Source organism: Chrysemys picta, chromosome 23, assembly GCF_011386835.1.
Source record: "Chrysemys picta bellii isolate R12L10 chromosome 23, ASM1138683v2, whole genome shotgun sequence".
NCBI classification, from domain to species: Eukaryota; Metazoa; Chordata; order Testudines; family Emydidae; genus Chrysemys; species Chrysemys picta.
Window position 1 is genome coordinate 14,940,996 of NC_088813.1, and position 23,902 is coordinate 14,964,897.

The 23,902-nt window shown below is 48.3% G+C and overlaps 2 protein-coding genes across 2 annotated transcripts in view; one reads left to right on the plus strand and one right to left on the minus strand.

Moving 5' to 3' along the window:
* The window catches only part of SMAP2 (small ArfGAP2), a 35,321-nt gene extending 28,137 nt beyond the window's left edge, over nt 1–7,184 (minus strand). The window contains exon 1 of the mRNA XM_008167132.4: nt 6,919–7,184. Coding sequence (XP_008165354.2) covers nt 6,919–7,021 — 103 coding nt within the window. The 5' untranslated portion in view covers nt 7,022–7,184. The remainder of the gene's footprint in view (nt 1–6,918) is intronic.
* A 10,311-nt stretch (nt 7,185–17,495) lies between these two features.
* COL9A2 (collagen type IX alpha 2 chain) overlaps nt 17,496–23,902 on the plus strand; it is a 40,185-nt gene continuing 33,778 nt past the window's right edge. Inside the window, exons 1-4 of the mRNA XM_008167131.4 lie at nt 17,496–17,718; nt 19,950–20,024; nt 23,096–23,131; nt 23,221–23,283. Of these exons, the coding sequence (XP_008165353.2) occupies nt 17,647–17,718; nt 19,950–20,024; nt 23,096–23,131; nt 23,221–23,283 (246 nt within the window). The 5' untranslated portion in view covers nt 17,496–17,646. The remainder of the gene's footprint in view (nt 17,719–19,949; nt 20,025–23,095; nt 23,132–23,220; nt 23,284–23,902) is intronic.

The window sequence follows — 23,902 nt, forward strand, 5'->3', positions numbered from 1 at the left end:
CGCAAAAAGAAGAACAGGAGGACTTGTGGCACCTTAGAGACTAACTAATAAATTTGTTAGTCTCTAAGGTGCCACAAGTCCTCCTGTTCTTCTTTTTACTGTATAACTTATGTCGCTCAGAGGTGTGAAGAAGTTATCCCCCCAAGCAATGCAAGTTACATAGACCTAAGCGCTGATGTGGACAGTGCTACATCAGTGGGAGAGCTTCTCTCAATGACATAGCTACCGTCGCTTGCGGAGGTGGATTTATTATGCCAACGGGAGAGCTTAGAGCATCTTCACCAGACGCAACGCAGCGGTGCAGCTGCATCATTGTAGCACTTCTAGTGTAGACCAGCCCTGAGACTCGCTGCAGTAGGGTTTTTTGTTTCAGTGGAGAAGCACCCTCATTCTCTCAACTGTAAACATTATGCAGCATTTTGTAACTTTTTTCTTTCCCACACTGCAGAGCTTTTGCTTAATTTCCTCTCAGTTCTCCAAAACAGGACATCTGCAACCACTGCTTGCAGTGTTTATTAGCTCAAGGCAGCTTCAGCGCTTCAAACCTCTCCCCATTTTCACCACCGAGATTGATCCTCTTCCCTCCATAGCCCCAGGACCAAGCATTATATTTCTAAGAAGCTATTCCCAATTCCTAATCTTTGGAGTGTCTCTAAATATAACAGATCATGTTTGCTCACTCCTTAGGCCAGAGCATCTTCTCAACAAGCATGTTCTCTTTATCATGCTCAGACTATGCTAGCCAAAGCTTGTGTACCAGTACTTGAGTTCCCAGGGGCTAGAGGTGGGGAACATAGAACAGAAGAGATGCTGATAATGGCTCCAACAGCTCTTTTGGAAGAAAAACTTGAGAACAAAGATTTCTTTGTAATGCATAAACCTCAGTAGTTTGAATCTGAGAAACAGTGAAAGAGAAGCTAAGCAGCATAAAGTTTGCCCTTCCAGAGATTTCTACAACCACGATACCACACTAAATAGAACTAAAAATGTTATTAAAGTGAATGTTTAAAATGAAATATACACAAGTTAAGAGGGAAGGTATTGTACATCTGGGGTCAGGCTTCAGTTATGGGGGGGGTTACAGGTATCGGTCGCAAGGATGAGAAGATGCATACATGCCGCATAACCTGCGTAGACCCAGACTGGGGTGCAAGGGTTTTTAAAGTATCAGTGGATAAGTGGGCTCGGGTACGCCACCCATGGAATGGATAAGGAGTCCAAGTCAGTATCGGTTAGTGGATAAGTACATGGGTGGGGTGCATCCCTTGGTCTGTCAGGGAAGGAAGTGGGTTATTTCCCTGGTCGGTGGTCTCAGTTACTCAGTGTGGTATTCACGGTGTCCTGTGATGTGTTCCGTATAAATGTCTCTACTACATGACCAGAAAGAGGAAGGATAGCTGCATTTTATCCCTACTGATTGAATATTAATGCAGCCAGAGACCTAAACTTTTTGTAAGGCACTAGAATGAATAGGGCCCTGGTCTTATGATCATGTAATTCAGACCTCCTCCAAGCAGAGCTAGACAGTGTGGTAGAAGAGAGAGTGCCTTGTCTACACTCGTACTCCCACTTTTGGTCCAACCAGTGGATCTGCACAAGAATGTGAGATCTCCCAGAGAGAGTTTAGGACGGACAACTAATGGGTTCCTCACTTGTGCTCTCAGGGGTTTTCAGACTAAAGCAGGGGCTTGCTGGAACTACTTGATCACTCCTCGAAGGAGGGCCAGATTCATGAGAGTGTATCAAGGAAAGCTTTGCTCTCTGGGACACTAGAAGAAGTCTGACTGGGATGCAGACATGCTATGATTGGGGCCTATGCACAGAGTCACTGGGGAGGCTATGCATTTCTCTAAAGTGTTTGCCCACGGAAGCACGCCAAATCACACCCTCCTCATTAGAACAAAATGTTGTGCACCCTCTCTCTCAGGTATATCTATAGTGATGGGCACTACCCTGACAAGCGATGACAGATATTACACCCCATGTCGGCATGGGATGTAGTATTTTACCTGTGTCTATTAAGGCACAAAATCAGTAGAGGTTCTGAATCAAGCAAACTTGGCTTTTAATCGCTTGCCTGAAACGCATCTCTTCACCAGGAAAGAAGATACTAATCACTCTCTGCCTGACAAAAAGGTTTGAGGTTTGCAAAGAGGTACGCCTACTATTCTGAAAGGAGGCATTTCCTGTTCACAACAGGCAGAAAAACAGGGCTAGAATCCCCAAGACAAGCCACCGTGTTTAAAAAGTTGTAGGTATCCTTTGGGATATGGTGCTATAGAAATCTAAGTTGTTCTTAGCACGGTTATGCTTCTAGTGTGGATAGGATCAAAGCACTGATGTTCCTGGAAATGAGATCATCATCCACATCCCAAGTAGTTCTCTTCTGCGGACTGAAATGAAGGAAGAGGTGGATGCACAACATGACTCCAGTTGAACCAAACTGCCATTTTGCAGCATTCAGTTCTTTATTTCTTTCCTACTTCTGTGGAGAGAGGGCCTGAGAACTCATAATCCAGCTTGTGAGTGAGGTCATTTGAAACATCTCACAGAACTGGAAGTGTGGGTGGCAGTTGAATGGAGCTAGATACAGCCTAAGTAGCCCTAAATGCAAGAAGCCAATAAGCTGAGCATAAAAGCAAGGAGACAGGGAACTAAATTGTAGTGTTACATGCCTATAAGTATTTTTTATTGTAGTTTATCTGGCTAGAAAGAAGATTTTCCTCCTCCTCCCCCAAATCAGTGAACAATCTTCCCTCTCATTCCTTGGTCCTCTTTCCTGGACTCCATCTCAACATCGAAGTGTTGCACATCTCCTAAATGAAGTATGTTGCACTGAATTTGCCGACAAGGAAAATGAGCACAAAAACGCCCCCAAGGAACAGGCTTAATGTGAAAGTATAGTCTAAGGGGAATCTTTATAAATTACTTTCCACAAAACTGCCATTTTCAGCGACAACTGCCGCAGGTCAGCAGTAATGGCTGCCGATGGAAGAATTTATTTAATCTTGAAGGGGATACAGAATTTGTCAGCTAGAAACCAAACAAGATTTTTACCATCCTCACAACTGGGGGATATTTATTCATGCATCGCACAAGTTCAATGAAGATTCTTCTAACCATATCAAAATGACACGGTGCACGATTCTCCATATGCTTGCACTCTATTTGAGTGCTTTTATGGAACACAAGTCAGATTTGCAACTAATTAGAAGCACACAAAATACCCTACTGTACTTAAGACCAGGTAAGTCTTTCTACCAAAACAATCAGTATGTTATTTCTCTCCTTGTAAACCCCACAGAGGAGTTAGCATGCACCAGCTGGTCTTCTCTCATTAGAAGTCATTTTTATTTAAGAGCTTTAAGTTACCTAGACGGAAGAGGTGTGTGTCAAACAAAAAATGTTCTTTGTGCTGCGCAAACATTAAAGGCCTACTCCCAATGAAGGGGAATTCAGCTGACTTCAATATCACCAGGCCTTCGGTTAGTTTCTGCAGCAAGGGCCTGATGGTAAAAAAGTGGATGAGCAACCACAATTTCAACACAATGAAATTGTGGGAGCCCCATACTTCATGAGCAGGCCTTAACAGTGGCAATGGAAAGATATATATACAGTTACAGAAATGTAATATAACCCATCTCCTCAGGAAGTTAACAGACTGTGCCTGGCTGGCAGTGTTCACAGAAATACCCAATAACCACAAAGGAAGTGCGTTTGGCTAAAGAACTACAGACTTCTTCACTTATGGTTCATGAGAACTGAGGCTTCCTCCACCCTGCCACTGTTAGTACAAATGACAATTCTGTTGCAGAAACAGCAGCTACCATTCAACACAACAGAAAACTGGTTCAATCTTGATCAATTTAAGTTTGTTCGTTTACAAAAAGCCTCTTCCTGTTTCATGACTGATTTCACAGTAACAAGTAACTCACCATCTTTGGTAATAATGCTGGATTGTAAAACCTCACTTCCTGCACACCAGTGCATTCTGGAATTGTAACATTCCAACTATCTATAAACAGGATAGGCAGCCACTTTAAAAAAGAAAAATCACACTTATCCAGGAGTCTTCTCTGCTGGGACATCTTGTTTGTTTATACATTAACAGGAGAAAGTACCAATCCTCATTGTTCAAAATGCAATTATGAGATTTAAGAATGGCTTTTATATACCCAGTTTTGTTTAACAGCTGATACATACATCCAAGATCTAGCAAATGGAACAATGACCTCTACCCCTTAAAGAAAGAAAAAGAACATTCAGCTTACATGTCAACTAAAAAAACCCAAATATATACATTATAATTGGAATGTAAAAACACTTCTAAGTTGTGTCATCTTCTCTCCAATACACGCAGCATCATCCATTTATGCAGTTTGCTACAGCTCCAATACACAAAGCGTTAGAAACTGAGGATACGTATCCAACTTCAACCCAAATGCCTCCCACAAGAAAATAAAGCAGTACTTGAACAATAATTTTGCATTTCTGTTACTCATTTTCTCCACAGATCACAAAAGTGCTCTTTACAATTGTTAATTAGGCCTCATACTGATCTGATATACATAAATATCATCCCTCTGTAGAATGGAAAGAGAGAAGCAGAAAGGTATAGTGATTAACCCAAGATCAGTTATTGGCATAACCCAGGAATCCAGATTCCAATCCCCTACAGAAATTCATTAGGCAAACATTCCAAGAGCCTAAGCGATTGTCCTTAAGTTATTGTTATAGCAAAAATAGCACAGAAGGCTCAGAACAGTAGGCCATGTGAAAATACACGGATGTGCAAGAGGATGAGTTAGGGGAGAAGTTGTTGCCTTTTTGCCTTTCATTGCTTTGCCTTTTGACTTTTGAAGTCAGATCTTTAACAGTTTATTCCTCTCCTACAAGAGTAGTTAAAAGAGAAAACAGTAAAAATTCTGACATTAAACATTGTATCTGGAGCCATTGCAATGTGACATTCTTCCAGTGACACTTAATCAGCTCTAGGGCTACTTCACATAAGGTCCATTTCCATTCAGATACCCACAGGATCCTATTATTATGTGCTTCTTCAGACATTATCCCATGCCCATGCCAACAGCCCTAATGTAAGGTTACAGTCTGTAGAAAGACACAATAGAGGATATGCTTTGGCTGAGAATGTTTTGTGAAGTTATGTAATCCAGTTTTTAAAGTTTCCCTTAAAAAGAATTTTATTTAGCAAAAGTCCAGTTCACATACAGGGTTAAGTGTTTGCAAATTGTCAGTATTTGAAATTCAGCCACCATTTATTCAGGATGTTTGAAAGAGACCTTAGAGACAGATTTTAGCCATATTTTCTATTCAACTCGTTTGCCAAATGACATGAACAGCAGAGCTACAAAACCCTGTTTCTCAGGAAACAATCACAGAAATGGCATCTGACTCTTGACTGTAGTGATGCTAGCGTAGGCTGCTGTAATTCAGAATTCATTAGCTAACCACAGTATGAAGTTTGGATAAAACCAAGCAGCTTTTAGTGCCAGCACTCTTCCCAACTGAACTGGACCCATCCATTGTGATATGAAGGAGAAATTTACTGAGAGGAAATTGGGGAGAAGTTTCCACCCCACACACTTTTACAAACTGGGCAGGTATTGCTCCTTTGTTTGCACTAAACTGGTATTTAGCATCTGCTCAAGAGGACAAGAATACCTTTTTGAATACACAACAAGCCTAGACTACAAGATTTTAGACCTCAAACTGTCATATATGGAGATGTCAAGAGCAGAGGGTAGAAAACATCCAAAGAAAGTGCACTGTCTACCTGCTTCCCTCACAAAAAAATCTTTAAAGAGCTTTCATTAATAAGGGTAAGGTAACAGATGGAAGCCTGACTTAGTGTCAATGTGTGTTCCAAAATAGCATGGAGTGCAAATAAAGTTAGCACTTTAGGTTTGACTCCTTATGTTGAACACCTGTGTTATCAGAAAGTCTGGCAGGTGATAATGAGCATCAGCTGATGGCCAACATCCACCACCAATGAATCACACCTCCTCTGTCCAGGAAGATGCCTGGCACTACCATGGAAGCCTCATTTTCCCCTGATGGGGACTTGCTGTCAAAAAACTCCAACAAGAGAAGGCTTTTGGGGCCTAGTCAAAACTAATCCCACACATTCCACAAGTGAATTCCCTCCATGCCTCAAGTCCTCCTTGATCAAGTTTGGATGCATAACGTTTTGTTCAACAACCTTGTCTTGACAATGACTTGTACGTCAGCATGCAAATGAGTTCGCTCCTCTTCATCTATCAACCTACAGCATTTATAAATACACAAGCTGCTGAATACTATGTTCTAAAGTGGCCCGGTTGACACTGTTACATAATCACCGCATTGAGCCGTCCCTAGATATGTTCTTTCTACAGGTCTCAGAGCGGTAGCCGTGTTAGTCTGTATCAGCAAAAACGAACAAGAAGTCCTTGTGGCACCTTAGCGACTAACAAATGTATTTGGGCATAAGCTTTCGTGGCTAAAACCCACTTCCCTATTCCCTTCACCTACTGAGTCAGGGATCATGTTCACAACCTGCTTGCTCCCCTTCGGTCCCTTCCCATTCACGCGCACAAATACACCATGTCTGACTCCGAGAGTGCAGGAGGGGGTCACTGCACAAGACATTAGACACCCAAAGAGAGAACAGGCAGCCCACTAAGAGATTCACAAGCCATGCTGCCGTGGATAACACACACAGCCCTTTTATTTTGTATTGCAAACCAACCTTCCCCCCCCCCCCCCAATACCTGCAGGTAGAAGCCCTCAAGCATCCACCCCCCCCACAGCCCCTTCCCAGGGGATCAGGATCCGCCAGGTGCCTTTACATTCTGCACCCCCCACCCCAGCTACCGGCAGGGGGGAGCCCCCAGCACGGCCCCCCCAGGAGGCGTTTACCTTTGGCCTGGCAGTCAGCACAGTACTTGTTCTCCTCCTCCAGCAGCAGGCTGGCCAGGACAGCCTGGTACCGGTCCACGTCCCGCACCGACTTGCCCGTCATTGCGGGGAGAGAGGGAGGGGGGCGGACCCTGCTCCCCACCCCCCAGAAACAAACCGCCCGCGGCCCCTTTAAGGGCGGGTCGCCCCCAGCGGCGCTGTCCCCCCCCCCAAGGGTCCCTGCGCCCCCGGACCGGGCCCGGCCCCGCAGTCACTCGGGATCCCCCCGAACGCCGCGGCTCGGCCCGCACCCGCGCGGGGCTCCGGGCCCCTGGCAGCCGGGAGCGGAGCCGGGTTCCCGGGAGAGGCGGGGGGGGGGGAACGGGGGTCTCCGGGACTCGCTCCCGGCAGCGGCCGCCGCTGCCTCAGGCTCAGCCGCTTCCTATTTCCGGCCGGAGCGAGCCGTGCAGGGGAGGAGCCAAGGGGGAGAAGGGGCGGGGCTACGGGCCGGGCCGCGCCCCGTCCCCATTGATCCGCCGCCTCGCGTCACGCCGCGGCGGATCAACCGGGAACCAATCAGGGGAGAGGGGGCGGGGCGTAAGCCGGGAGCGGGGGCGGGGAGAGACGTGATAGAGCAGGTCACGTGACTGAGGCCGTGGGAAGGGGCTGGAGGAAGGGAAAGACGCGGGAGGGGGAGGAGGTATAGGGGATGAGAAGGGGTGGGGGGAAGAGGAGAGTGGAGGAGGGATGGGGAGGGGGAAGGCGGTATGGGGGAGGACGTATGGGGAAGAGGGGAGAGGAGGTATGGGGGGAATGGAGAGGGGTTGGGGGGAGGAGGTATGGGGGGATGGGGAAGACGGGAGAGGAGGTATGGGGGGAGGAGAGGGGATGGGGAATAGGGAATAGGGGGGAGGACGTACGGGGGGGTGGGGAAGACGGGAGAAGAGGTATGGGGAGGAAGAGGAGTGTGGAGGGGATGGGGAAGAGGGGGGAGGACGTATGGGGGGATGGGGCAGGGGTGGGGGAAGGGGGGAAAGGAGATATGGGGGGATGGAAATGGGGAGGGGGGAGAAGGTATGTGGTGGAGATGGGGTGGGGGGAGGGAGGTAGAGGAGGGGATGATGGAGGGGGAGGCTATAAAGGGGAGGGAGGGAGGACAGGAGAAGGGTAGGGGGGTGGATGGAAGGAAGAGAGCAGAGCAGGGACAGGACTTTATGCAGATTCTCAGAGGAGATGTCACACAAACCCAAATTGCTTTCAACCTAGCCAGGACTTTGCCCTGAACTCTTGGCAGTGTCTCTCACCTAAGCGTAACCACCTGTGTGCAGCCCTCCTCCAGCACTGGGACTTTCCATGCCCAAGGGCTCTGCTCCCTATTGGAGAATGTATCTATGGACATAAGGGGAAGGGCCAAGGACAAATAGTTTTTAATTTCCTGGAAGCAAGGCCGTTTATTAACACAACCGTATCTCTCTAATTGCACCATACATTCTCAGCTACCTGGGACATTATGGCTACATCGGGGCAACAGATTGCCCACTGAAATACATGCACATGTAAGTCCCTTTAACAATACTGGGGGGAGGGGATTATGCATGTACCTGTAGGAAAGGAAGATAAATGCCACTCAAACTGGAAAAGCAGTTAGACAAAACAAGCAGAATGTCAGATTCAGCTTTTCCGCAGCTTTGCCACTGACTCAAGTGGCTGACAGATCTCAGGAGAGAATCGGATCAAATGGAAAAAATGTCCTAGTTTAAACACAAGGTAAAAATAACGAGAGAGAAAAAGACTTAGAAGAGGCTTTTTAACAAGGACATGTGTATTATAAACACACGCTTCCCAAATCCCAGAGGCCTCATCTTGAGGTGCTAAGTGAAGTAATTAAGCAACCACGCTATGTAAAAAGTTGTGATCAACTGAGCAGTGGTGTTGGGGGAAAAAATGTAAGCCTCATGCAACAGTCTGTGAGATATTTCAAATTACATGACACTTCCTAAAGTGACACTCCAATCCCAAACACTTACATGTACATAGTAATATCTATGGAATTCTGTTTGCACTGGCACAAAATAAATAAAAATCACAGCTGGATGATGAACTTTAGGCCTCAGTTTTCAGTGCTGTGAAAACAAGGTGTCCTTAATACTAAAGTCCAGAATTGCCCCTTGTAAATCCAAAGAACACCAGCGTTTTTGTTTGTATGAATGAAAACACTTCAATGCAACCCAAACATTGTAGCTATACTAGTGCATGAGTGAAACTGACTAGAAAGGAATACAGTGAAATTAACTTGTCCCTTTCCATTGCTGAAATGCAAAGAGTAAACAGCAAGAATGAAAAGTGAAATTTTAAACTGGCTCCCCAGTTTCATTTAAGTTAGTTTTTATTAATCTAGCTAGTTGGGCAAACCATTTCACATAGAGACATGCAAGAGCCCATAGTTTCTCCAGTTAATCATGGGGCCAGAAGGGATAGATTTTAAAGGGCACAATGGGAATGAGAGACCTGACTTTCAGTGGGAGCTGGGTTCCTGACTGCCCTTTTTGCCTTTGAAAATCTTCCCCTCAGAGGCTAATTACCTTTACGAGTTATTTGCTCAGAACTATCATAACCAGTCACGCCAGGTATCTAGGTGTAACCCTGCAGAGATCATAGGCTTTCTGACACTTCAACCACAGCCTAAACCACGCCGTTGAATAATACAGGAGAGCCACTAAGAACGATAGGCCAGATTTTCAGATGATGTAAATCAACATAGCTCCAATGACTTCAGACCTGTCTTATACCCTGTGTAACTCTACTTACTGTCATGGAGTTACTCCTAATTTACACCAGTGTCAGGAAGAGGAGAATTAGGCCCAATGATTTCTGGGATATTAGTGGATGTGCTTCAGAGTGTTAATTTGGTCCAGGCTTGTTGAAGTGCTTTGTTGTTGATATTACCCCAATACACAAAACCTCACAGAGGCGGGAGCTGGGAAGGAATCACCAGGATGAATCACGAATGAATTTCCAAAACACACTTTGCATGTGATACATGAGATGGTGCATTCTAGGTAGTGAATTTAAAGGGGGTCTGGATATATTAATAAAAAAAAAAAGCAAGTCTTAGATACCGGGGGACCTAGACTCTAGGGAGGCTGGCCATAAAACGGGCAAGGATAAAAAACAGAAAGGGCAGTTAACCATTCACAGTCCCTTTCATGCAAGGAACTCATGGCATTTTGCCAAAGCCCATTGCACTCATTTGAGGAATTGTTATCCCCATTTTATAGCTGGATAAACTGAGGGACAGTGACTCGCTGAGTGTCACACAGTGAGTCACAGGTAGAGCTGGGCATCTGACCCAGGAGTCCTGCTTCTCAGAGTTGAGTGCTCTAATCACTAGCCAACACTCCTTCCTTTTAGAAGACAGGATACTAATCCCCTTAAAGCAGGCCATTTTTTATGCTAGAGGAGACGGTGAGGACTCAGTTTCATTTATTCCCCCATCTCCCTTTCTCAGCTCTCTTAAGCAACAAAGGGCCTGATTCTCCTCTCACTTACACTGGTATCAACCAGGAGTAACTCCACAACAGCCAACAGAGTTTCACTGGTGTAGATGAGAGGAGAAACTGGCCTTAAATGTGGACTGTGGTGCTGAATGAACACAGGCTCCATTCTGTCACAGGTATTTCTTTATTCAATGAAATTAACTCAGTTTGAAGTGAATGGACAGCACTGTACTTAGTGACACTGAAGATTTAGTCTGTGGCTCTTTTGGTTTTCTTGTTTTGCCTTAGAGAGTCACAGCTGGTTTTAACTAGTTTGGATTTGTGAGATCGAATTATCCTCAGGACTTTCCTCTTGCTTTGACTTCTTTCTTGTGGGATATGGCCTAGCGAGACAAGGAAGAGGTTGACAGTCTTGACCTACTGAGTGCTTCTATGAGTCCACCAAGACCTGGTGTGAGATTTGAACACAGGGGGCTCGATTGTGCTGCCTTTGCAAATGAGAAACTCTCTGACTGAAGCCAGTAGGAATTGCTGGTATGCTGCATGAGTGTAGTCAGGCCCAGGATCTCTGGATCGCAGATAAGGATGCTGTTGGCTGTGCAACACTGACATTTAAAGAGCCCCTGTCTTAGATGCTATTAAAATGCAATGAAGAAGGGAGGTTTAATAATTGACAAGGTTGCCAGCAACAGCAGGCGACTGGACTTGATGACCCAGGAGGTCCCTTCCACTCCCGTGTTCCTATGTTCTATGGCCCATCCTCAAAGGTTCCTAAGTGCACTCAGGTGCCCTGCTCTCTGCCGTGCAACCAATGCTGCACCCACCATAAAGCCAATGGTAAGAACAGCACCTTCTAGAGCAGGGGTGGCCAACCCGAGCCTGAGAAGGAACCAGAATTTACAATGTACATTACCAAAGAGCCACAGTAATACGTCAGCAGCCCCCAATCAGCTCCCCTCATGCTTCCAGTGCCTCCCACCCACCGGCAGCCGATCCCCTGCCCCACCCTCCCGATCAGCTGTTTCATGGTGTGCAGGAGGCTCTGGGGGGGGGGGGGGAGGAGCGAGGGTACGGCCAGCTCAGGGGAGGGGACAGGAAGGGGATGGAGTGGGGGCAGGACCTGTGGCAGAGCCAGGGGTTGAGCAGTGAGCACCCCCCGGCACATTGGAAAGTTGTCGCCTGTAGCTCCAGCCCCGGAGTCAGTGTCTAGACAAGGAGCCGCATGTTAACTTCTGAAGCGCCGCATGTGGCTCCGGAGCCACAGGTTGGCCACCCCTGCTCTAGAGTGCTACAGGAATATTGCTGTTGACCAACAGGTCTATGTAGCTCAGTATTTTCTCCCCAATATTGGCCAACAATAAATAATGCCTCCAAAATAGGTGACTTCTCCCTGCAAAATGCACACAGAGAATTGTGCAACAGTCATCACCATGAAGGGGAATTTCTTCCCAACACCAGATGGTGTTTGGTGCCTCTGATGACTGCAAAAGGAACTCACCATGGGAATATCTGGTGTGCTGAGTGGAGACAGTGTGGTTGGACAGAAGCGCCTTGTTTCAGAAACTAAAAGACTAGACATCTATGAATAAGTTAGTAGGAAAAGCATCTTCTTGCTTCAAGGTGTAAACCGAGGTCAGGAAGAAAATATCCACGGCAGCATTGCAGTTAGGTGCAAACATTTGGCATTGCTCGCTCTCAGGATCCCAGAACAGATGAGCCCATGCTCTGTTTAATAACATGGATCTCAGACTCCTATTCTAGCTCTTTGACTACGTACTTATATGGCCCCCACTTCCATAATAAGCCAGCAACCTTCAAACATTTATCCTCACTGCACCCCCATGAGGTAGGGAAGTATCACTATCCCCTCTTTACAAATGGAGAACTCAGGCCCAGAGACATTAAGTGACTCACCCAAGGTCACCTAGGAGTCTGTGGCAGAGCCATACACTGATCTCCTGAATTCCACCCAGTTCCTGTACCTCACATCTGTCCAGCCTTTTTCAGCTGATCTCAGATGTTCTCTGGGAAACAGCAGTTAAAAGATGATCCCCACTTTCCATGCTGTTCAAAGTAAATAATTCATTGGAAACACAGCTCAGTCTCCAGGATAATCTCGTCAGTTGATTTCAGCATGCGCCGAACCTTTAGCTGCACACCTTTGATTGCCAGAGATATCAGCGGGGTCTCTCAAACAATGCGGTGCTTGTTTAAATGGCCCAACTCTGGCATGCCAATAAACAGTGCTGGTCGGATGGGACCAGGGGCTTTGCAATGGGAAATCCTAGGTGGGAGACTCTTTAGCTGCCCACAGTGCAAGTTTTTCAGTTGGGACCATATGACAAGAGATTTAACAGCACAAGTGATCTCCTGGAGCCTAGCAGGTAGTTTTTCTCAGACAGGGAAACTGCAGAGCAGGGGTAACCCTCCCATTTCATATACAGAGACAGTTGCTCTGTTTTCTGCTGCCCTCTACTGTTCCCTTTCCCCTCTGCACGGTTCTGTCCTTGTCTTGGCATGCTGCTATTAAGGGCCAGATTCAGAGTTGATGTCAATCCACATCCCTCCATTGGTTTTGATTTCCACCACCTGAGCATCTGGTCCTTAATCTCTGAAGGGCCGCATGCTCTCCGTCACGCAGCATGGAAAGGACCATGGAGAATGCCAAAATGTGGTTGAAAACTGTGGGCAGGGGGACTAGCGATCGAGATACAGTACTCCTCAGTCCGTCTCTGCAACATCAAAAGAAGGTGAAGTGCAATAAGGGTGGAACTATTTTCACTGAGGGCTGGAATTTTAGGAGGTGCTGCACGCTTGCAGCTCCCATCGAACTCCATGAAGATTGCACAATAACTTGCTTACTTTGCTGTTACCAGGTCTCCTCCCTTCCCCCACTTTCCGTGTCTCCCCACCTGGTGCATCTTTGTCATAATCGACATCTAGCTTTTTGGGGCAGGGACTGTCTTTTTACTCAGCATCTGTACAGCGCCTAGCACAACGGGCCCCGAACTTGATTGGTGGCATTACCGTAATACAAAAGAGTAATAACTGTTGTTTGTATTCCAATAGGGCCTAGAGGCTCCAAATGAGATCACGGCCCCATTGTGCTAGGTGCTGTACAGACATAGCAAGAGTCTGTTCCTGCCCCCAAAGAGCTTTCAATATATATAAATACGGCAGGGAAAGGGCGGGAGGAGAAATATAGGCACTGAGAGGTGACGTGACTTGCCCAGGGTCAGGGCAAAGCCAGGAATAGAACTCAGGTCTCTGAATAATTAATACATAATAATATAATTTAATTTTAAGACTTGCAATCTTCCCCCATCCCAGCATTGTCCTTTGATTGGGACACTAAGCCATCCACTGGAGGCTCCTAATTAAGTGACTTCTACAGTTTTAGCTACCCACCGCGGTTAGTAATTAGATGCACCACTGACTTCCAACAGAGGCCAAATCTGTGATGTTGAGCGCTTGAATTAAACTTCTGCATTTGTTGGGGAATTGCCCCTTGTTTCTGTGTATAGACCCTAAAGGGAAAGGGGCCATAGTAACATTTAAGGTAGATAGAGAAGATTATGCCCCCATCTCCCCACTGCACTGACCAGTTCATGCATATTTTGTTTCCCAATGCTAGTCTCTTTCAAAAGCTGGCTTGCTAGCAACAAATATTCTAATTACAATGACCAGTGCAACCTTTGAAGGTGAACAGCAAAGTGCTGAAACACACATAAACAACTTAAGATTCTGGATCACGAGTAGAGTGTGTGCACAGACTGCAAAGCTAAACACACACGTGCTCACAAAACCCCCTTTAAAATAAAACAGTTCTCCTTTGTTTACCCGCAACAGGCTGAATTTTGGCAGGTGAGTAATCAAGGGGAGTGTGATCTAGTGGTCAGAGTGAGAGACTGAGAAATGAGATTGTTTGGTTCTATTGCTGATTCTGGCGAGGGGTGCAGAGTGGAGAATGAGAGAGATCTCTTTTTGTATTACTAGCATATGTGCCTCAGTTTACCTGATTGATATTATTCCATCTGACTGCATGGTGTTCCATCAAAGGAGGCTGGTTAGAGAGCTCAAGAGGGAAATAAAATAAAAAAAATAAATAAATTAATTAATGGAGATATCCCATCTCCTAGAACTGGAAGGGACCTTGAAAGGTCATCGAGTCCAGCCCCTGCCTTCACTAGCAGGACCAAGTACTGATTTTGCCCCAGATCCCCAAGTGGCCCCCTCAAGGATTGAACTCACAACCCTGGGTTTAGCAGGCCAATGCTCAAACCACTGAGCTATCCCTCCCCCAATGAAACAATGACAAAGATACCTCCAGAGAGATTACCAAGTGGGGGCGCTATTAATCAGGAAATGGCTCCTGTCAGGTTAACAGATTTATTTTCCCAAGACCAGAATTTAGGATCAAATAGGGTGACCAGATGTCCCGATTTTATAGGGACAGTCCCGATTTTTGGGTCTTTTTCTTATATAGGTTCCTATTACCCCCCACCCCCGTCCTGATTTTTCACATTTGCTGTCTGGTCACCCTAGGATCAAAGGACACTAAACCGTTAAAAACCTCTACCTACAGAGGAAGGAGGTAGGGAGCAGCTGCTGGAAGTGACACGGAGAGAATGCAGCGGCGCAGCCTGTCTCTCCCAGCTCAGAGATGGAGGTAGCTGAGTTAAGTAAAACTTACCAAAACGTAAAGAAAGGATGAAGTTAGGTGAGACCAGACGCATCCAGCCTTTTGTTGTTTCAACCCTTTCCTCTGCTTGCTATGTACCTTTTGGTGAATACACAATATGTTTATTTTGAAGAAGTTGCGTTTGGCTCCCAGAGAGAAGTTTTCTTGCAGTTGCCAAATACAGCTGGGCCTATCGTGTTCTCATATGTAGGAAATGGGTTGGAAGCCAGAGATCCAGTCCAAGAGTGGTGGAATTGCGGTGTCCCACCAGAGAAAGGTGAAGGAAGCCACATCTGCACTTAAGAGGGACTGCAAAGAGGTCTAAAACACAGTTCCCCCTGGAACCGCGACATGTGGCCTAATAGTTGGAGCTAGTTATGTGCTGTGTAAAAAGACATTCTGTTGATCAGTTTTTAATGTTAGCAGGTATAATTCCTCTTGGGTAAGCCAGAAGTAGTTCTCACTATGCCAGCTCCCAGGGATTCAAAATCCTGAGTCTGGCCCCGTCAAAATCATGAGATTGTCTTAAAAGTCACGAGATTGTTTTCTTAAAATAATAAGTGTTGGGTTCTGTTTCTTTACTTTCTGGTTTTTGAGCCTTAAGTTACTCGAGTGCATTTTTCCCCAGGTAGAAATCTCCTTTTGAAAAAAAGAAAAGAAAAGGGAGAGATCTGAGGGTCTTGGGACTCCAGCAGCTGGGGCTTTAAGGAAAACAGTGACTACCATGAGGCTTAGGATAAAATCCTAAGAGTTCACAACGCTGAGTTCCACTGCACTTAGGATCTGGGAATTTGGGGCAGGCTGCTGGTTGTGGTGAATCTTTCGCCAGACCCTAGGATGGCCAATTCCATGTCTCCATGCACAGCAAGAGTGCGTAGCCAAGCGCAGGGCTACTCTGAGCACCTCAGCTAGATAACCCCCCCGCTGGTGAGATGGCTGCTACCTGGCTGACACACACAGGATTGAACCAGGGACCTTCACAGCTTTAAAAACAGAGGCAACTCCAGCACAAGCCAAAGCTCCAGAGATGGGGGCTGTAACAACTCATGTGCTCTATGGATCAGCACTGAGCAGGACTTGTAACACACTCACCAGCGGGTTACACTGGTGCCATGTGGGATCTGTGATGAACCCATTCTTCCTACAGAAATTGGCCCATCTCCTCCTTCCTACTCGAAGCAGAAGGTCCCTGGGTGAATTCCTAGCATAACTTCTCTCCTTTCTTTCCCTACATCACTCACAATCCAATGAGGAATTTCTCAGTGACTTTCTGGCAGCCTTCCCAACGGAGAGGCCTCTGCTGTTTTAGTCCCCAGGAAGTCTGCTTTCCTACTGATTCCATCTGGACAGTCAGTGGTTTGATGTGTCTGTGGCAGATGGGTCCAGGGGGCGGCATTTGGGTCTGAAACAGGCTCGGAGGGCGAATGTTAGATTAGAAGTGTGATCAGGAGTTAGGGATTGGGTTCAGACTAGACATTGTACAGAAGCCCAGAGGGATGGAAACCTGCTAGATACACTGACCTCGTGGGCTTTTCATTGTCTGGGAACGACATCTTGTGTGTGAACTGCAGTTCCTGGGATGTATCAGCCCCACCTGAACCAGAACCAGGGAAATAGGGCTCCCCTGTTCGACCCACAATGAAACCAACAGGGTAGATTAAAATCTGGGGATTTGGACCTGATCACCACTGAAATTCAAAGGGGTTTGGATCTGTACTGTGGCCCATTTCTAGCGAATATTGATTTTTGTTGATTGGACAGACTCATCAGGACCCAGTTTTACATGTCCGCCAAAAGATGGCACATCCTGCATCAAGGTCAGCACTTGTGGAGGAGAACACCCCTTTTCTGGAGTCACACACACCACAGCACCCCTGATCATGAGGAGAAATCACCTCCACAGCACAGCTCTGGGCTCAGCATTGATTCCCACAAGAGATCACCCCCTATCCAGTCCCCCCACACTGCTTCCTCTAGCCCCACAGCATTGAGGCCACCACTTACTCCGAGAAGGAGTCACTCTTCTCACTCCCTGGTCTCCCATTCAAGGACCAAACAGGGCCCAACCTGCTTAAGATACAGCATCTGATAGTGTGATGTATTCAAACACCACCCTAACCCGCAGCCTTCGCTGTGAATTTTCTGTCTAAGCTGAAGGCTTCTTTCACAGCCCTCGTGCTATTTTAAAGCCTTTTGAATATCAGCGACTGTGACTCTCATTCAGTTCGAAAGCACAGGATCTCTGGCTAGACTCTTTCCCCTGCCTGCCCTGCCTGGAAGAACTTCCCCTTCACCTGAGCCATGAACTGGAGCTAGTTCTCTGGGGGTCTCATGTGACAGAGGAGGGGTGAAGGGGACTCCCAGCCAATCTCTCTGCCCTCACCTCCGAGGCTGCTCCATATTTATGACTCTGCCCCACCTTCTCCCCTCCTCCAGGCTATTGCAAAAGTCTGTCCAGCTGTTGGATTTGCAAGTGTGTGCATTTGAGGGCTGGCTGGCTGGCTTTACCTGGACTTTCAGCTAGCCGAAGGGGAAACTTCCCTGCTTCTGAGCTAGCCAGAAGCCCTCACCATGGCTAACTCCTTTGGTAGCCTAAAAGTCTGCCTTCTCCTCCAAGCCATCTGCCTATGTCTGGCTCAGCTTGTAAGTGTTCTCCTTTATATCCTTATGCTGGGAATGTATCAGGGTTGGGCTGGGGGGCTGGGGAACTGTCCCCTGTCTGCACCCCACTGTAAAATGTTGAGCTCTTTGTCAAATTGCTTGCAATGCCGAGCAGGTTTCTGAGTCTTTGCCTCCTCTTATTTTTCTATGAGCTTTCAGCGAGTTTCCCATTCTAGCAGTGCCTCGCCTAGGGAAAATCCAGAGCCCCCATGCCCCCAAATAACCTCGAAATAATTGAAACCATCTTCATCTCTGTTGGGAGACTGAGGGGGCCCTGGAGAAAGGGAGCGCCTGAGTGGCACGGTTCTTTTGGAGATTTTCAGACTCACAAGGTTCTCTTTCATTCACCGTCTGTGTCTTTTGCCTCCCGTCCCCTCGGGGCCGTGCCTGCGTGTTTCTGGTTAGGTGGAATCCTGCTGCAATCGAGTCGCTGCAGAACTGCTCGGGGTCAGCCAGACTCGGGGAGGAGGGCTGCGTTGGTTAGCGATGGCTAGGGAAGGGTTTGAATGGAAGGATTTGCAGAGAGGCAGCAGGCCTTTGTAGGTCCCTGGATCTTTGCGAAGAGGGATAATGGGGATAAAGCCCTATCGGGGATGGAGCCAGATTGGGGGTATTCTCTCTCCCACCCTCGTCCCCCTTGATGATTTTTGGAAGCATCATGCAACTTGGGGCATTCTAACGAGAAGGAAAGGTGCTCCTTGGAAGTGTCTTTAGGAGCCAGAGATAAGCTTGTGCTGGTAGGGGACGGGTTTGTACTAGAAGGAAATATTCCCTCTGCCCCCAATTTGAGTGCTACAGAGGCACAGTCCTACTGAGTATTACCCCCAAGAATAGCTTTTTCTTTTTTTTTTTGGCCAACAAAACAAAACAAAACACGAAGATCAATTTTTTTTAAGTGGAAGCGTCATTTTCCAAAGAAAGGTTCCAGGCAGCGAGTGGGAAAGAATACGGGACAGAGCTGAACCGGGCCGCTCTGAAGGAAGCTCTCCCTTGACAGAGAGCTGGAGCACACAGTCGCTTGCACAGAAGAGGCTTGTGGTGGATGCATAGTGGCTTGTAGGAGCCTGGAACCAAGCTGAATCCACGGCAAGGGGCCGGCTTGAGTCCACAACAGCGCCTAGGGCTTGGGAGCCCTAAAAACAAAGAAGCATTTGGCAAGGACAAAGGTGCCTATTCATTGGGTGCTTCCAGGAAACCTCGCTCTCTCCTGCTGGCTGGCTGCTATTTATGGATAAGAAGCAATGCTGAACTTTTTTCTTTCTAACAAATGTACAGACTCAACTGGCCTCTTCCCTTTAGAATAAATAAGCACTGACGAGTGAAGAACAAAGCCCCAGGCTGTCGCTGGCCATGACAGAGGCAACCCGCCCGTCTGATTTTTATTTCCAAGAATCCCTGAATTCCATCTCTGCTTTTAGTCTCTTTCCTTCTCACGCCCCCAAAGGGGAGCAGGGATTCATTTGTGGAATTCCTACCACAAAAGCCTCAAGGCTGCAGACGAGGCTGCTTCTGCAAAGATGCCTATTCTCCCCTAGCAGGGTTTAAGGCTGTGAGATTTGCAAAATGGCCTAAGGGATTTGGATACTCCATTCCCTTTAAAATTATTGGGCCTGGGGCATTTAAATCCCTTCAGCAACTTCGGATAGTTCAGCCTGGATCTTTAACTCTGGATCAACTAAGGTGAGCTGCAAAAACAGAGGCTACTTTAAAGCGCATCCTTAAGATGGAAGTTGCCTTTTGGAGGTGGGATGGGTGGGTGGAAGCATGATTCTGATCTCGCACACACACAAGGGCTGTAATTCCACCGGTTTCCATGGAGCTGCTCCTGATTTACCCCCATGTGCCTGAGATCAGAGTCAGGCTCTGGGTTTCACTCTGGAGAGGAGAAAATGCAAACCCCGGCTGGGGTGTTCGAGAACAAGGAGCAGATTCAGGGAACAGCTTGCTCAGACGCTTTCCCTGGCCTGCCCCATTCGTCCCTCTATAAACCCCAGCTCGAGCCTGCTTTCTTCACTAGTCAGAACAAAATTGCTCGCGGATGGGCTGTTTTGCAAGGGAAGCTCGGGACGGGGAGAAGCAGCTGTCGCTTCCTGGGCCCTGGGCTGTCCGCTATGCTGTGTGTCGCCTACTCCCAGCTTCTCGGAGGGCCGTGAGCTCTGCACTTGGGGCATTCTCCTGACCGGGAACGTGTGCTTCTCTTTCCTTTTCCTCAGCGAGGTCCTCCAGGAGAGCCCGGCCCCCGGGGGCCCCCGGGTCCGCCAGGAGTGCCAGGATCCGACGGCACTGATGTGAGTACACAGCTCAGGGGCCTGAGTAAGGGATGGGGGAAGGAGGAGGGCAGCGAGCGTTAGGGACAAAGAGGGGCATTGTATCAGGGTACATAGTTGCACTTCCCAGCTGTGGCCAGCAGAGGACGGAGGTGTGCATAGTCTGTGTGCTGAATCTCTGTTCTCTGTGTGTGGTAGGATGGGGCTCCTTCTGCAAAGACCCCTCCTCTCCTAACTTAAACTGGAGCCAAATGGGGCCCTCAGTCCAGATAAAACTCCCGCTAGCAGCAGGATCGGGCTTGACATGCAAACCTCCGCGGAGTCGGCCTTTGTCATGCCACTGGGCTTGGCTGCAGGCGTCACCGCGGTGGTGAAGTTCTCTGGCTTGTGTTATGCGGGAGGTCAGGATCATAGGGAACAAAGGAGTGGATGGGACCTGCTGGCTCACCCAGCCCTCTGCCAGCACTGGCCCCTCCGGCCACGTCAGTCTATTCATGAAATTACCAACCTTCGTCCTGTGACCTTCACATCTGTGGGTCTCTGCAACTAGCAGGGAGCTGCTGTTTTGCCTAGGGGTGGAAATAAAAGGCACAGACCCTCTTAAACTCAGAGGACCCAAACACCTTCATTCCTACAATGCGGGGCAGGTCGGGGGAGAGAAACTGGGACATTATATCTTAACCCTCTCATTGCCGGCTCTCCTAGATTCGTCAGCACGCGGCTGCCTCTTTCTATGTGTTTGTGCCCTGGTTCTGATTGGGGCCTCTGAATTCTATTGCAATACAGGTAAAAATAAGGGCACCCACCACTGTTGCATGGGCCTCTCTGTCCGTTTCAGAGTCGTCTGGGCCAGGGTTGTCCCTTAAGTCACTAGAGGGTGGATTTGCAAAGCCTGTTTTTTTCCGGGAAACAAATCGATAGCCAGGAGGGGCAGACTTGTCTCCAAGGGCCAGATTTTCAAGGGTCTTTAGATGCCTAAAAGTGCAGCTAGTCACCTGGTGAGATTTTTTTTCAAAATCACCTTGAAATCAATGGGAGTTAAGGGATTTTCCCAATTCTATTAGGTGCTTATCTGCACCTTTAGGCTCCGAAATACCGTTGCAAATCTGGCTCAGAATGGTTAATAATTAAAATAATAACTGTATGTGCAAACCCTCTTCCCCTGTTCCCTGGGGCCCCTGCCAAATCGCTCAGGGCACTGTCAGAAATGAGTAAAACGTCTCTGAAATGTATCGAAAAGCAACAAGCCTAGAGTAAAGCCATCTGCATCAAGCGCCAAGCAAAGGGCCCGATCCTGAGGCTCCCCCACTCAGGCACCCAAAGATGAGAAGTGCAGAGGGGATCCTAAGGGAGGAAGAAGGGGTGGAGGGAAAGGTCTACACATAGCTCCTGCAGGAAGCATGCCATTGGGGGAGCCAGAAGGGGTTCACTGGGGTTTGGAAGGGCAGGGGGAGGGATCGGGGCATTTGGCGCAATGGGGCAATTGCCTGCTCACTGGGGATGCAGTGGTGAGGTTTCTGAAGGGCATGCGGTGCCAGAGCACTGACAACTTTCCGCCTGAGGCTCAGGGAGGGTGCCGGGAAGATAGGCCAGACCTGTGAGTAATCAAGAACTGACCTGTTCTCTGGGCCCAGCCCCTCTGGAGAGACGCACCCTCCCCGGTGTGGGATTTTGGTGCTATTTATATACTGAATGTAGCTGTGGCTTCTTCTTGTGACCCACCCCCTGGAAGCCAGGGTGGGGGAGGAGAGCAGTGGCTTTTGACAAGCAAAATCCTGTGGCGCATTTGGACAAAGCCTGCTCTAGTCTGGAGAGGTACGCAGGGTGAGCGTCACCTCCAGACCGGTGTGGTCACGTGCAGCCCATGAAGGATTCTTCTCCTCTCAGGCAGCCAAGTAACCCTGTAGCGCTGCTTAGGGCTAGCTCATCGGAGGGCTAACGATGCACCTTTATTGGCAGTGGCTCCACTATGTGAACCTGGAACCTGAGGCCTCCTGAGGGCTCTTTGCAGCACTGAAAGGCTGTTTCTCTTTTTGGGGCTCCTGAAGCAGTGGGTGAGAGGGGCTGGTTCAGACATTCAGAGTCCTGGTGTCTGTTGCTGCCATCCCATCCCTTAAAGCAGGACTGAAGCACTAAACTGCACTTCGTTCCAATGCAGGCAGCCCCCTGAAACTAGCCAGCCCAGATCAAACCCGCATTTGCCCCAGTGTCCTCGTGTTTAACACGCCGGCCCTTGGATGAGAAGTACGAGTGAAGCCTGGGTTGTGAGACGCCTTGTTACCCCATCAGACAGGTCACATTCCAACTCGGGTCATTCTGCTCCCCCTAAATTCCTCCCTCTTGTTTCAACTGACTAGAGCTTTCTTCTCACCCGGTCCTAAGCTGGTGCATTGTGTTCTGTCCCACAGCTGCCGCATCCCATCCCAGAGGTGGCTGCCCTTCAAGGCAGGGTGGAGCGATCCCTTTAGGTCAGCAGTTCCCAAACTAGCCCATTGTATGGCTCCCCTCTTAAAGTTCAGATACTTTTGAGCACGAATCCTGGTTCTAATCCCTGGGGCACCCAGAGAGCTTGGTGGCAGAGCAGATGGATATTAGAGCAGCATGCAGAGAAACCCTGGAGACACAACTGTTTTACTGCAATGGGCAGGTGGTGCAGCTGGGATACACCCCCTAGCTTGCATGTGCTTAGTTCCTCCTGGCCTGCAGCTCCCGTTGCTCCAACCTCTCCAGCTCACTTTGCCCTTCAGTTCCGTCCCCTCCCTGTGTGTTCACTGCTCCTGCTCTGTTTTGAATGACTGTTACATTGGATTCGGTTTGAATTTGACACCAAAGAAGTGGCTCGGCAGCAGGCTTGAGTCCCTGTGTGACAACCCAGATGGGGAGAGGAAGCTGTCTGGAGACTGGCACCTGCCTGGATAGAAATCCTCCAGCAGGGCAGATCTGCCTCCAGTCTTGGGGGGCTGACGATTCTCTGCTGTGGCGGAGAAGGTGCCTGGATGTGCTTCGCGGACCAGCCATCCGGCGCTCAGGAATGGAAGGTTCTGCAGAAGCCCAGGATGGTTCCTGTTTATAACGATCTCTTGTTTCCCTAGGGTGACAAAGGCCCACCAGGCGCTGCTGGGACCCCGGTAAGTGTGCCACCAGCTCTCCGACATGCTTTGATTTCCACGCCTTTTCAGGACGTTGCCTTTAATTTTTCCCAATGCCTATTTTAAAGGGCTCCAAGGGGGAACCAGGCGTTCCAGGTCCGGACGGGCCCCCGGGGAAGCCAGGCATTGATGTGAGTACAATCCCATTCTCTTCTCACGGCTGCTTACTAGATGACAGAGTTGCTTCTTGTTCTGCGCCTTCGACTCGTTGTTCCAGACTTCCCTGTTCACGGCTGTGCTTCATGAACCTAGCCCTCGTCCTGAGCTTCCAGATCCCATCTAGGGTGACCAGATGTCCCAATTTTATAGGGACAGTCCTGATTTTTGGGTCTTTTTCTTATATAGGCATCTATTACCCCCCACCCCCGTCCGGATTTTTCACACTTGCTGTCTGGTCACTCTAATCCCATCCCATCCTCAGGGATCCTGTCATGTGCATGGGATGCAGGGGCTGGGGTCACAGATCCGCCTGGCTTATATATGAATATTCACAAACTGGATTCCAACCGCAAGGCTAAGGGGAAGAGGGTCCTGATGGGAAATGTAGTCTTTAAGGTGGGAAGAAACAGCTGATCTCAGAGAAGGAAACGATCCTTCCTTCACGTGGCGGGGCAGGAGGAGGCGGGATGGGTGTAAAAAGTGATGGGGGTTGATCATTGTCGGAGGGGAGTTGTTGGTGTTTGGAGCACCACCCATAGGCCAGCGAGGAGACTGTACTGGGGAGCAGAGACTTGCCATGGCTCCCACCTG